This window comes from Nesoenas mayeri, assembly GCF_963082525.1.
Source record: "Nesoenas mayeri genome assembly, chromosome: 34".
Taxonomy (NCBI): Eukaryota; Metazoa; Chordata; class Aves; order Columbiformes; family Columbidae; genus Nesoenas; species Nesoenas mayeri.
The window spans coordinates 222,796-238,359 of record NC_137575.1 but is presented as its reverse complement, the minus strand read 5'-3'; the positions used below and the strand labels follow the sequence as shown (position 1 = coordinate 238,359).

The 15,564-nt window shown below is 55.1% G+C and overlaps 1 protein-coding gene across 1 annotated transcript; it reads left to right on the top strand.

The window, feature by feature from the left end:
- Window positions 1-900: 900 nt before the first annotated feature.
- LOC308051217 (matrix metalloproteinase-14-like) lies at window positions 901-14,462 on the top strand (the record flags this gene model as incomplete). Its single annotated transcript, XM_080361570.1, has 9 exons — window positions 901-1,145; window positions 2,775-2,897; window positions 4,822-5,147; window positions 8,134-8,295; window positions 8,964-9,097; window positions 9,180-9,318; window positions 10,874-11,024; window positions 11,925-12,040; window positions 14,137-14,462. 9 exons carry the CDS (start codon window positions 901-903, stop codon window positions 14,460-14,462), a joined length of 1,722 nt encoding a protein of 573 aa, XP_080217696.1.
- Between the last annotated feature and the right edge of the window lie 1,102 nt (window positions 14,463-15,564).

Genomic DNA, 15,564 nt, shown 5'->3' with positions numbered 1-15,564 from the left:
GCCCCATTGAGCCCCATTGTTAATGATTAGGGACCCAGGAGTGCCCCATAGATCCTCATAGTTGCCACTTAAGGACCCAGGAGTGCCCCAATGGACCCAAATAGGGGACCCAGGAGTTCGGGGGGGACCCAGGAGTGCCCCAAAGGACCCCAAAGATACACCAGAGGGACCCAGGAGTGCCCCATAGATCCCTATAGTTGACATTTAGGGACCCAGGAGTGCCCCAGAGGGACCCAGGAGTGCCCCAAATGGGACCCAGGAGTGCCCCATAGATCCCTATAGTTGCCACTTAGGGACCCAGGAGTGCCCCAAGGGACCCAGGAGTGCCCCAATGGACTCAAACCTTTGGGGAGGGACCCAGGAGTTCGGGAGGGACCCAGGAGTGCCCCAATGGACCCAAGAGTTCAGGAGGGACCCAGGAGTGCCCCAATGGGCTTAATAGTGTGGGAGGGACCCAGGAGTGCCCCAATAGACTCAAGTGTGTGGGAGGGACCCAGGAGTGCCCCAATAGACCCAAATCTTTGGGGAGGGACCCAGGCGTTCGGGAGGGACCCAGGAGTGCCCCATGTGTCTAAGACTTCAGGGAGGGACCCAGGAGTGCCCCAATGGACTCAAACCTTTGGGGAGGGACCCAGGAGTGCCCCAATAGACCCAAGAGATTGGGAGGGACCCAGGAGTGCCCCAATGGACTCAAACCTTTGGGGAGGGACTCAGGAGTTCGGGAGGGACCCAGGAGTGCCCCAATGCACCTGAACCTTTGGGAAGGGACCCAGGCGTTCGGGAGGGACCCAGGAGTGCCCCAATGGACTCAAACCTTTGGGGAGGGACCCAGGAGTTCGGGAGGGACCCAGGAGTGCCCCAATGGACCCAAGAGTTGGGGAGGGACCCAGGAGTGCCCCAATGGACTCAAACCTTTGGGGAGGGACCCAGGAGTGCGGGAGGGACTTGAGGCTCGGGGGAGGGACCCAGGCGTTCGGGAGGGACCCAGGCGTGCCCCTTGCCCAGGCGTGGCTGCAGCGGTACGGGTACCTGCCCCCCGGGCGGCTGGCGCTGCGCTCGCCCCGCGCGCTGCAGGGGGCGCTGGAGAACATGCAGCGGTTCTACGGGATCCCCGTGACCGGCCGCGCCGACCCCAACACGCTCAGGTAGGACCCAGGAGTGCCCCATGGACCCAGGAGTGCCCCACGGGACACAGGAGTTCGGGGGGGACCCGGGAGTGCCCCATAATGGGAGCTAGAGATCCCCATTGTTGGAACTGAGGGACCCAGGAGTGCCCCAGAGGGACCCATTGTTAATGCTTAGGGACCCAGGAGTGCCCCAAGGGACCCAGGAGGGACCCATCAATAGCATTGAGGGACCCAGGAGTGCCCCAATGGACATGGGAGGGACCCAGGAGTGCCCCACGGGATATGGGAGGGACCCATCAATGGCAATGAGGGACCCAGGAGTGCCCCTTGTGGACCCAGGAGTGCACCATAGATCCCTATAGTTGACACTGAGGGACCCAGGAGTGCCCCAAGGGACATGGGAGGGACCCAGGAGTGCCCCAAATGGGACCTAGAGGTCCCCATTATTGGCACTGAGGGACCCAGGAGTGCCCCAAGGGACCCCAAAGATACACCAGAGGGACCCAGGAGTGCCCCAAGGGACACAGGAGGGACCCATTAATGGCAATGAGGGACCCAGGAGTGCCCCAGGGGATATGGGAGGGACCCAGGAGTGCCCCAAAGGGACCCAGGAGTGCCCCAGGGGGCGCTGGAGAACATGCAGCGGTTCTACGGGATCCCCGTGACCGGCCGCGCCGACCCCAACACGCTCAGGTAGGACCCAGGAGTGCCCCATGGACCCAGGAGTGCCCCACGGGACACAGGAGTTCGGGGGGGACCCGGGAGTGCCCCATAATGGGAGCTAGAGATCCCCATTGTTGGAACTGAGGGACCCAGGAGTGCCCCAGAGGGACCCAGGAGTGCCCCAAGGGACAGGGGAGGGACCCATTAATGTCACTGAGGGACCCAGGAGTGCCCCAAGGGACCCAGGAGTGCCCCATAGATCCCCATTGTTAATGCTTAGGGACCCAGGAGTGCCCCAAGGGACCCAGGAGTGCCCCATAGATCCCCATTGTTAATGCTTAGGGACCCAGGAGTGCCCCAAAGGGACCCAGGAGGGACCCATCAATAGCATTGAGGGACCCAGGAGTGCCCCAATGGACATGGGAGGGACCCAGGAGTGCCCCAAAGGGACCCATTGTTAATGCTTAGGGACCCAGGAGTGCCCCAAGGGACCCCAAAGATACACCAGAGGGACCCAGGAGTGCCCCAAGGGACATGGGAGGGACCCAGGAGTGCCCCAAAGGGACCCAAAGATGCACCAAAGGGACCCAGGAGTGCCCCATAGATCCACATCATTGGAACTGAGGGACCCAGGAGTGCCCCATAGATCCCCATTGTTAATGATTAGGGACCCAGGAGTGCCCCAGAGGGACCCAGGAGTGCCCCAAGGGACCCCAAAGATACACCAGAGGGACCCAGGAGTGCCCCAAGAGACACAGGAGGGACCCAAGAGGGACCCAGGAGTTCCCATAGATCCCCATCATTGCAACTTAGGGACCCAGGAGTGCCCCAGAGGGACCCAGGAGTGCCCCATAGATCCCCACCATTGCCACTAAGGGACCCAGGAGTGCCCCTCCATGCATCTCTATCCCCACCCACAAGTGGGTGTCCAATGGGGGGGGGGGGGGGGGGGTGTATGACCATGACCTTGACCTTTGACCCCAGGGCCATGCTCCGCCCCCGCTGTGGGGTCCCGGACCAGCTGGGGTCACAGGTCAAGGGCAACGTGCGCCGGAGACGCTTCGCCCTGCAGGGGGCGCGATGGCCCGGCCCCGAGGTCACGTACAGGTCAGCTGTGGGGCGCTATGGGGCGCTATGGGGCTCTATGGTCTCTATGGTCTCTATGGGTCTCTATGGGTCTCTATGGGTCTCTATGGGTCTCTATGGTCTCTATGGGTCTCTATGGGTCTCTATGGGTCTCTATGGGTCTCTATGGTCTCTATGGGTCTCTATGGGTCTCTATGGTCTCTATGGTCTCTATGGTCTCTATGGGTCTCTATGGGTCTCTATGGGCTCTATGGTCTCTATGGGGCTCTATGGTCTCTATGGTCTCTATGGTCTCTATGGGTCTCTATGGGTCTCTATGGTCTCTATGGGTCTCTATGGGCTCTATGGTCTCTATGGGGCTCTATGGGGCTCTATGGTCTCTATGGCTCTGTGAGTGTCTATGGGTCTATCTGTGGGTCTATGGGTCTATGGATCTGTCTATGGGTCTATGGGGGTCTATGTGTCCATCTATGGGTCTGTGGGAGTCTATGGGGGTCTATGTAGCTCTATGAGTCCGTCTATGGGTCTATGCGTCCATCTATGGACCTGTCTATGGGTCTATGGACCTGTCTATGGGTCTATGGGGGTCTATGGGTCTATGGGGGTCTATGGGTCCATCTATGGGTCCATCTATGGGTCTATGGGGCTCTATGGCTCTTTGGGGCTCTATGTGTCCATCTATGGGCTCTATGGGTCTATGTGGTTCTATGTGTCCATCTATGGGTCTATGGGTGTCTATGGCTCTATGGGTCTCTATGGCTCCATCTATGGGTCTATGTGTCCATCTATGGGTCTATGGGTCTATGTGTCCATCTATGGGGTCTATGTGTCCATCTATGGGTCTCTATGGCTCCATCTATGGGTCTATGGACCTGTCTATGGGTCTATGGGTCTATGGGTCTCTATGGCTCCATCTATGGGTCTATGGGGGTCTATGGGGCTCTATGGGTCTATGGGTCTCTATGGCTCCATCTATGGCTCTATGGGGGTCTATGGGTCCATCTATGGGTCTATGGGGGTCTATGGCTCCATCTATGGGTCTATGGGTTCATCTATGGGTCTATGGGTCTATGTGTGGGTCTATGGGTCTATGGACCTGTCTATGGGTCTATTGGTCCATCTATGGGTCTATGGGTCTCTATGGCTCCATCTATGGGTCTATGGGGCTCTATGTGTCCATCTATGGGCTCTATGGGTCTATGAGGGTCTATGTGTCCATCTATGGGTCTATGGGTCCGTCTATGGGTCTATGGGTCTCTATGGCTCCATCTATGGGGCTCTATGTGTCCATCTATGTGTCTATGGTTCTATAGACCTGTCTATGGGTCTGTGTATGGGCTCTATGGCTCTGTCTGTTGGATCTATGGGTCCAGCCCCACACTTATGGGTCTGCCCCACAGCATCCAGAACTTCACGCCCAAGGTGGGCCGCGCGGGCACGTTCTCGGCCATCCGCCTGGGCTCTATGGGTCTCTATGGGTCTCTATGGGTCTAAGTGTCCATCTATGGTCTCTATGGTCTCTATGGGTCTCTATGGGTCTCTATGGGTCTCTATGGGTCTAAGTGTCCATCTATGGTCTCTATGGGTCTCTATGGGTCTCTATGGGTCTAAGTGTCCATCTATGGTCTCTATGGGTCTCTATGGGTCTCTATGGTCTCTATGGCTCTATGGGTGTCTATGGGTCTATCTATGGGTCTATGGGTGTCTATGGGTTCATCTATGGCTCTATGGCTCCATCTATGGGTCTATGGGTCTATGTGTCTATCTATGGGTCTGTTGACTCTATGGGTCTATCTATGGGTCTGTGGGTCTCTATGGCTCCGTCTATGGGTCTATGGGGGTCTATGGGTGTCTATGTGTCCATCTATGTGTCCATCTATGGACTCTATGGCTCTGTCTGTGGGATCTATGGGTCCAGCCCCACACTTATGGGTCTGCCCCACAGCATCCAGAACTTCACGCCCAAGGTGGGCCGCGCGGGCACGTTCTCGGCCATCCGCCGCGCCTTCGCCGCCTGGGCGGCCGCCGCCCCACTGAGGTTCCGCGAGCTGCCCTATAGCGGCGCGGGGGGAGGGGCCTCCGGCTCCGCAGGCTCCGCCCCCCAGCCCGACATCCTCATCCTATTCGCCGAGGGTTTCCATGGCGACAGCGCCCCCTTCGACGGCCCCGGGGGGTTCCTGGCGCACGCCTATTTCCCCGGGCCCCACATCGGGGGGGACACGCACTTCGATGGGGCAGAACCGTGGACCGACCAGAACCAGGACCTCAGCGGTACGGTTCTAGATCAGTGACGGGGGTTCTAGATCAGTGATGGGGGCTCTAGAGCGGATTTGGGGGTTCTAGAGCAGATATGGGGGTTCTAGCGCCATGGGTTGTTTCTAGAGAGGAGAGGGTGGGGAGGGGGTGCTAGAGTCATGTGTGGGTTCTAGATGTGTCATTGGGGTTCTAGATGCGATATTGGGGTTCTAGACGTGTCATTGGGTTCTAGATGCGTCATTGGAGTTCTAGGTGCGTCATTGGGTTCTAGATGTGTCATTGGGTTCTAGATGCGTCATTTGGTTCTAGATGCGTCATTGGGTTCTAGATGCGTCATTGGGTTCTAGATGCATCATTGGGTTCTAGATGTGTCATTGGGTTCTAGATGTGTCATTGGGTTCTAGATGCGTCATTGGGTTCTAGATGCATCACTTGGTTCTAGATGTGTCATTGGGTTCTAGATGCATCATTGGGTTCTAGATGTGTGATTGGGTTCTGGGTGTGTCTTTGGGTTCTGAGTGTGTCATTGGGTTCTAGATGTATCACTGGGTTCTAGATGTGTCATTGGGTTCTAGATGCATCATTGGGTTCTAGATGTGTCATTGGGTTCTAGATGCATCACTTGGTTCTAGATGTGTCATTGGGTTCTAGATGTGTCATTGGGTTCTAGATGTGTGATTGGGTTCTGGGTGTGTCATTGGGTTCTAGATGTATCATTGAGTTCAAGATGCGTCATTGGGTTCTAGATGCATCATTGGGGTCTAGATGTGTCATTGGCTTCTAGATGCATCATTGGGTTCTGGGTGTGTCATTGGGTTCTAGATGCGTCGTTGGGTTCTGGGTGTGTCATTGGAGGCTCTAGAGTCATCATTGGGTTCTAGATGCATCATTGGGTTCTATAGTGGGTATGGGGGTTCTAGGGCAGGTATGGGAGGATATGGGGGGTTCCTGGCGCACGCCTATTTCCCCGGGCCCCACATCGGGGGGGACACGCACTTCGATGGGGCAGAACCGTGGACCGACCAGAACCAGGACCTCAGCGGTACGGTTCTAGATCAGTGACGGGGGTTCTAGATCAGTGATGGGGGTTCTAGAGCGGATGTGGGGGTTCTAGAGCAGATATGGGGGGTTCTAGCGACATGGGTTGATTCTAGAGAGGATAGGGTGGGGAGGGGTGCTAGAGTCATGTGTGGGTTCTAGATGCGATATTGGGGTTCTAGATGCGATATTGGGGTTCTAGACGTGTCATTGGGGTTCTAGACGCGTCATTGGAGTTCTAGGTGCGTCATTGGGTTCTAGATGTGTCATTGGGTTCTAGATGCATCATTTGGTTCTAGATGTGTCATTGGGGTCTAGATGCATCATTGGGTTCTAGATGTGTGATTGGGTTCTGGGTGTGTCTTTGGGTTCTAGATGTATCGAGTTCAAGATGCGTCATTGGGTTCTAGATGCATCATTGGGTTCTGGGTGTGTCATTGGGTTCTAGATGCGTCGTTGGGTTCTAGGTGTGTCACTGGAGGCTCTAGAGTCATCATTGGGTTATAGATGCATCATTGGGTTCTAGATGTAGCATTGGGGTTCTAGATGCATCATTGGGTTTCTAGAGGCACGTGGGAGTTATAGAGTCGACATTGGGTTCTAGAGTCATCATTTGGGTTCTAGATGCATCAATGGGTTCTAGATGGTACTTTGGGTTCTAGATACGTCAGTGTGTTCTAGGTTATGCTTTGGGTTCTAGAGTCGTCATTGGGTTCTAGATGACGCATTGGTTCTAGATACACCAATGGGTTCTAGATGATAGTTTGGGTTCTAGATACGTCAATGGGTTCTAGATTGTGCTTTGGGTTCTAGATACGTCATTGGGTCCATTGCCCCATAGTTGGGCCCATTGACCCACAGTTGGGTTCTAGACCCATCATTGACTCCATTGACCCATAGTTGGGTCCATTGACCTATAGTTGGGTTCCTGACCCATAGTCGGGTCCATTGCCCCATAGTTGGGTTCTAGACCCATCATTGACTCCATTGACCCATAGATGGGTCCATTGCCCCATAGTTGGGTCCATTAACCCATAGTTGGGTTCTAGACCCACCATTGACTCCATTGCCCCATAGTTGGGTCCATTGCCCCATAGTTGGGTCCATTGACCTATAGTTGGGTTCCTGACCCATAGTCGGGTCCCTGACCCATAGTCGGGTCCATTGACCCACAGTTGGGTCCATTGCCCCATAGTTGGGTTCTAGACCCCTCATTGACTCCATTGCACAACAGTTGGGTCCATTGACCTATAGTTGGGTTCTAGACCCATAGTCAGGTCCATTGCCCCATAGTTGGGTCCATTGACCCATAGTTGGGTTCTAGACCCCTCATTGACTCCATTGCCCCATAGTTGGGTCCATTGACCTATAGTTGGGGTCTAGACCCATAGTTGGATCCATTGACCCATAGTTGGGTCCATTGCCCCATAGTTCGGTTCTAGACCCCTCATTGACTCCATTGCCCCATAGTTGGGTCCATTGCCCCATAGTTGGGTCCATTAACCCATAGTTGGGTTCTAGACCCCTCATTGACTCCATTGCCCCATAGTTGGGTCCATTGCCCCATAGTTGGGTCCATTGCCCCATAGTTGGGTTCTAGACCCCTCATTGACTCCATTGCCCCACAGTTGGGTCCATTGCCCCATAGTTGGGTCCATTGCCCCATAGTTGGGTTCTAGACCCCTCATTGACTCCATTGCCCCACAGTTGGGTCCATTGACTTATAGTTGGGTTCTAGACCCATCATTGACTCCATTGCCCCATAGTTGGGTCCATTGCCCCATAGTTGGGTCCATTGCCCCATAGTTGGGTTCTAGACCCCTCATTGACTCCATTGCCCCACAGTTAGGTCCATTGACTTATAGTTGCGTTCTAGACCCATAGTCGGGTCCATTGCCCCATAGGTGGGTTCTAGACCCCCTAGGTGGGTTCTAGCCCCCCCCTCTGCCCCATAACCCCCCAGGGCACGACCTGTTCCTGGTGGCCGTGCACGAGCTGGGCCACGCGCTGGGATTGGAGCATTCGAGCGACCCGTCGGCCATCATGGCGCCGTTCTACCAATGGATGGACACCGAGGCCTTCGTGCTGCCCGACGACGACCGGCGCGGCATCCAGCAGCTCTACGGTCGCTATGGGGCGCTATGGGGCGCTATGGGGCTCTATGGGGCTCTATGGGGCGCTATGGGGCACTATGAGGCACTATGGTGTCTATGGTCTCTATGGTCTCTATGGTCTCTATGGGTCTCTATGGTCTCTATGGTCTCTATGGTCTCTATGGGTCTCTATGGGTCTCTATGGTCTCTATGGTCTCTATGGGTTTCTATGGGTCTCTATGGGTCTCTATGGGTCTCTATGGTCTCTATGAGTCTCTATGGTCTCTATGGGTCTCTATGGTCTCTATGGGTCTCTATGGGTCTCTATGGGTCTCTACGGGTCTCTATGGGTCTCTATGGGTCTCTATGGGTCTCTATGGGTCCCTATGGGTCTCTATGGGTCTCTATGGTCTCTATGGGTCTCTATGGTCTCTATGAGTCTCTATGGTCTCTATGGGTCTCTATGGGGCACTATGGGTCTCTATGGTCTCTATGGGTCTCTATGGCTCTCTATGGTTCTCTATGGGTCTCTATGGGTCTCTATGGGGCACTATGGCTCTCTATGGTCTCTATGGGTCTCTATGGGTCCAACCACCCCATTGACCCCCATTGCCCCCATTGACCCTCATTGACCCCCATTGACCCCACTGACCCATTGCCCCATTGCCCCCCATTGACCCTCATTGTTCCCGCCCCCCAGGCTCCGCCCCCGGCCCCACCTGGCCGCCCCTCCCCCCCGGCCCCACAGCCCCAGGTCCCCCCTATGGGCCCCGAATCTGCGACGGCGCCTTCGACACGGTGGCCATGCTGCGGGGGGAGATGTTCATCTTCAAGGTGGGACTTATGGGTCACAATGGGGGGGTGGGGACATGTGGGGCGCCCCACGGTGACCCCCACGTCCCACCCTGCCCCATAGGAGCGCTGGTTCTGGAGGGTCCGCGACGGGCGCGTCCTCCCGGGCCACCCGCTCCCCATAGGGCAGTTCTGGGCCGGGCTGCCCCCCAGCATCAGCGCGGCCTACGAGCGCAAGGACGGCAAGTTCGTCTTCTTCAAAGGTGGGTGATATCGCGATATGTCGCGACGTATCGCGATATATCGCGATATATCGTGGCGATATGACGATATATGGGGTCGTATCGCGGCGATATGATGATATATTGGGTTGTATCGTGATGATATCGTGGCGATATGGCAATATATCGCGACATATGGTGGCGATATGACGATATATTGGGCCATATCGCGATGATATTGTGGCGATATAACGATATATTGCGATATATCGTGGCGATATGATGATATATTGGGTCGTATCGTGGCGATATGATGATATATTGGGTTGTATCGTGATGATATCGTGGCGATATGGCAATATATCGCGACATATGGTGGCGATATGACGATATATTGGGCCATATCGCGACGATATCGTGGCGATATGATGATATATTGGGTCATATTGTGGCGATATGATGATATATTGGGCCATATCGCGATGATATTGTGGCGATATAACGATATATTGCGCTATATCGTGGCGATATGATGATATATTGGGCCATATCGTGATGATATTGTGGCGATATAACGATATATTGCGATATATCGTGGCGATATGATGATATATTGGGCCATATCGCGATGATATTGTGGCGATATAATGATATATTGCGATATATCGTGGCGATATGATGATATATTGGGCCATATCGTGATGATATCGTGGCGATATGACAATATGTTGGGTCATATAGTGGTAATATGATGATATATTGGGCCATATCGCGATGATATTGTGGCGATATGATGATGTATCACGACATATCGTGGCGATATGACGATATATTGAGTCGTATCGCGGCGATATGATGATATATTGGGCCATATCGCGATGATATCGTGACGATATGACGATATATTGGGTCATATCACGACAATATTGTGACGATATGATGATATATTGGGTCATATGGTGGCGATATGATGATATATTGGGTTATATTGTGGCCATATCGTGACAATATGATGATATATTGGGACATATCGCGGCGATATGATGATGAATCAGGCCATATCGCGGCTATATCGTGATGATATCGTGACGATATGACGTTATATTGGGTCATATTGTGGCGATATGATGATATATCGGGCCATATCGCGACAATATGACAATATATTGGGTCAATATATGACAATATATGACCCCATGTGTCACGATATGGCCACGATATGACCCCATTTGTCACGATATGACCAACATACTCTTATATCGCCACTATATCGCCACTATATCGCCACTATATGGCCCCATACGTCACAATATCGCCACGATATGACCCCATATGTCACGATATGAGCAACAAACTTTTATATCGCCACTATATCGTGACTATATCGCCATGATATGACTCCTTATGTCGCGATATGGCCGCGATATGACCCAATAGACTGTTCCTATCGCCACCATATCGCCACGATACGCCCCAATATGTCGCGATATGGCCGCGATATGACCCAATAGAGTGTTCTACCGCCACCATATCGCCACGATATGTCGCGATATGTCACGATATATCGCGATATGAACCCGTGTCCCCCCCCCCCCAGGTGACCGGCACTGGGTGTTCGCCGAGGCGGCGCTGGAGCCGGGGTACCCGCGCCCCCTGGGATCTATGGGGCGGGGGGTCCCCCCCGACGGGCTGGACGCCGCCATGCTCTGGCTGCCCAGCGGGAAGACCTACCTGTTCCGGGGGGACAAGTGGGTGACACCCCCCCCCCATTGACCCCCATTGACCCCCCATTGACCCCATTGACCCCCATTGCCCCCATTGACCCATTGACCCCCATTGACCCCCATTGACCCCATTGACCCCCATTGACCCCATTGACTCTCATTGACCCCATTGACCCCATTGATCCCCATTGACCCCATTGACCCCCATTGATCTACATTGACCCCATTGACCCCATTGTCTCCATAGACCCCCATTTACCTCCATTGACCCCCCCCATTGATCCCATTGACCCCCCTATTGATCCCATTGACCCCGTTGACCCCCATTGACCCCATTGACTCTCATTGACCCCATTGACCCCATTGATCCCCATTGACCCCATTGACCCCCATAGACCCCCATTGACCCCAATTGATCCCATTGACCCTCATTGACCCCATTGACCCCCCCATTGACCCCATTGATCCCATTGACCCCCATTGACCCCATTGACCCCATTGATCCCCATTGACCCCAATTGATCCCATTGACCCCCATTGATCCCCATTGACCCCCATTGATCCCATTGACCCCCATTGACGCCATTGACCCCATTGACCCCCATTGACCCCATTGATCCCATTGACCCCATTGACTCCTATTGACCCCCATTGACCCCCATTGATCTACATTGACCCCATTGACCCCCATTGACCCCCATTAACTCCCATTGACCCCCATTGACCCCATAGACCCCCATGTCCCCACTGTCCCCATTGCCCCCATTGTCCCCATTGCCCCCATTGCCCCCCATGTCCCCATTGCTCCCATTGACCCCATTGCCCCCCATGTCCCCATTGACCCCATTGCCCCCCATGTCCCCATTGCCCCCCATGTCCCCATTGCCCCCATTGACCCCCATGTCCCAATTGTCCCCATTGCAGGTATTACCGGTTCAACGAGGACACGGGCGCCGTGGACCCCGATTACCCCAAGGACATGGGGGTCTGGGGGGGCGTCCCCGACAGCCCCCAGGGGGCGTTTGTGGGGCACGACGAGGGTGAGGGGACGGGGGGGACATGGGGGTCAATGGGGACAATGGGGGCAATGGGGGTTATGGGGACATGGGGGGCAATGGGGGATATGGGGACATGGGGGACAATGGGGTCAATGGGGGGCTATGGGGGCAATGGGGGGATATAGGGGGCTATGGGGACAATGGGGGTGATGGGGGTTATGGGGGGTTATGGGGTTATGGGGCAAACGTGTGGGTCCTACTGGTGTCTGTTCTCCCCCCATTACCCCCCATTGACCTCCATTGACCCCCATTGACCCCATTGACCCCCATTGACTCCCATTGATCCCCATTGACCCCCATTGATTCCCATTGATTCCAATTGACTCCCATTGACCCCCATTGACCCCGTTGACCCATTGACCCCATTGATCTCTATGAGTCTCTGGGTCCCATTGATTCCATTGACCCCCATTGACTTCTATTGATCTCTATGGGTGTCTATGGGTCCCATTGACCCCATTGACCCCATTGACCCCATTGACCTCATTGATCCCATTGACCCCCATTGACTTCTATTGATCTCTATGGGTGCCTATGGGTCCCATTGACCCCATTGACCCCCATTGACCCATTGACCCCATTGACTCCCATTGTCCCCATTGACTTCTATTGATCTCTGTGGGTGTCTATGGGTCCCATTGACCCCATTGACCCCAATTGACATCTATTGATCTCTATGGGTCCCATTGACCCCCCATTGAACCCCATTGACATCTATTGATCTCTATGGGTGTCTATGGGTCCAATTGACCCCCATTGTCCCTCATTGACCCCCATTGACTTCTATTGATCTCTATGGGTGTCTATGGGTCCCACTGACCCCATTGACCCCCATTGACTCCATTGCCCCCATTGATTCCCATTGACCCCCATTGATTCCATTGACCCCCATTGACTTCTATTGATCTCTATGGGTGCCTATGGGTCTCATTGATCCCCATTAACTCCCGTTGACCCCATTGATCTCTATGGGTCCCATTGACCCTATTGACCCCCACTGACCCCCACTGACATCTATTGATCTCTATGGGTGTCTATGGGTCCCATTGACCCTATTGACCCCATTGACCCCATTGATCCATATTGACCCCCATTGACCCCCATTGCCCCATTGACCCCATTGACTCCCATTGACCCCCATTGACTCCCATTGATCCCCATTGATTCCCATAGAGTCCCATTGATCCCCATTGACCCCCATTGACTCCCATTGATCCCCATTGATTCCCATAGAGTCCCATAGAGTCCCATTGACCCTCATTGATCCCCATTGACCCCCCATTGACTCTCATTTTCCCCCATTGACCCCCATTGACTCCCATTGATCCCCATTGACCCCCATTGACCCCCACTGACTCCCATTGACCCCCATTGACCTCCATTGAATCCCATTGACCCCCATTGACCCCATTGACTCCCATTGATCCCCATAGAGTCCCATAGAGTCCCATTGATCCCCATTGACTCCCATTGACCCCCATTGATCCCCATTGACCCCCATTGATCCCCATTGACTCCCATTGATCCCCATTGACCCCCATTGACTCCCATTGATCCCCATGGATCCCCATTGACCCCCAATGACTCCCATTGACCCCCAATGACTCCCATTGATCCCCATTGATTCCCATAGAGTCCTATTGACCCCCATTGACTTCTGTTGATCTCTATGGGTGTCTATGGGTCCCATTGACTCCCATTGATCCCATTGACCCCCATTGACCCCCATTGATCCCCATTGACTCCCATTGACCCCCATTGATCGTCATTGACCCCATTGCCCCCATTGATCTCTATGGGTGCCTATGGGTCCCATTGACTCCCATTGACCCCATTGATCTCCATTGAGTCTCATTGACTCCCATTGATTCCAATTGACCCCCATTGCCCCATTGACCCCATTTGCCCCATCGCCCCCATTACCCCCATTGCCCCATTGACCCCATTGACCCCATTGACCCCATTACCCCCATTGCCCCATTGACCCCATTACCCCCATTGCCCCATTGCCCCCATTGACCCCATTACCCCCATTGCCCCCCATCACCCCACTGACCCCCATGTCCCCCCCCCCGCAGCCTTCACCTACTTCTTCAAGGGCTCCCTCTATTGGACGTTTGACAACCGCGCCCTCCGCGTGACCCCGGGCTCCCCCAAATCCCTGCTCCGCGATTGGCTGAACTGCCCCGGCCCCTCCCCCCCGGAACCTCCTCCGCCGGCCAATCCCGACGACACCGACGTCATCGTCATCGCCGTGGGGGGCGGGGCCGGGGCACTGGCCACGCCCCTGGCGCTCTTGGCTCTGATTGGTGGAGGGGCCGGGGCGCTGGCTCTGATTTGGTGGTACCGGGGACCCCCCAAAAAGCTCCTGAGGTGCCAGAGGAGCCTCCTCCCCCGGGTTTAAGCTCCGCCCACCCGGGACACGCCCACCGGGGGGGGGACACGCCCACCAGGACCAACGGCCAATGGGGAGGTGGGGGGGGGAAGGGGGGTCCCATCCCATTGACTCCATTGACCCCCATTGACCCCATTGACCCATTGACCCCCATTGACCCCACTGACCCCATTGACCCATTGACCCATTGACCCCCATTGACCCATTGACCCCATTGATCCCCATTGACCCCATTGATCCCCATTGACCCCACTGACCCCAATTGACCCATTGACCCATTGACCCCATTGACCCCATTGACCCCCATTGGTCCCATTGGCCCTGCCCCCTTCCCCACCCCATATATGGTGCTCAGCCCCACCCCCTGGAATGGGGAAGGGGAGGGGGGGGCGTGGCCATGCAAATGAAGGGGGCGGGGCCCATTGTATATAGGGGGGGGGGGAGGGGGGTGTTTTTTATGGCTATGGGGGGGGGGGAGGGGCCCGATCCCACCCCCCAAATCCTGCTGGCTCGGGATTGGTTGGGGGGAGCGAGGGGGGAGGGGCCTCCCCCTGTTGGGGGGGGGGGGAGGGGGGGATAATTAATTAATAATAATTATAATTATAATAATAATGATGAAAGAAATGAGTCGGAAAATGGTGATTAGGGAATGGGGGAGGGACCCAGGAGTGCCCCGAGGGACCCAGGAGTGCCCCATTGAGCCCCATTGTTAATGATTAGGGACCCAGGAGTGCCCCATAGATCCTCATAGTTGCCACTTAAGGACCCAGGAGTGCCCCAATGGACCCAAATAGGGGACCCAGGAGTTCGGGGGGGACCCAGGAGTGCCCCAAAGGACCCCAAAGATACACCAGAGGGACCCAGGAGTGCCCCATAGATCCCTATAGTTGACATTTAGGGACCCAGGAGTGCCCCAGAGGGACCCAGGAGTGCCCCAAATGGGACCCAGGAGTGCCCCATAGATCCCTATAGTTGCCACTTAGGGACCCAGGAGTGCCCCAAGGGACCCAGGAGTGCCCCATAGATCCCTATAGTTGACACTTAGGGACCCAGGAGTGCCCCAAAGGGACCCCAAAGACACACCAGAGGGACCCAGGAGTGCCCCATAGAT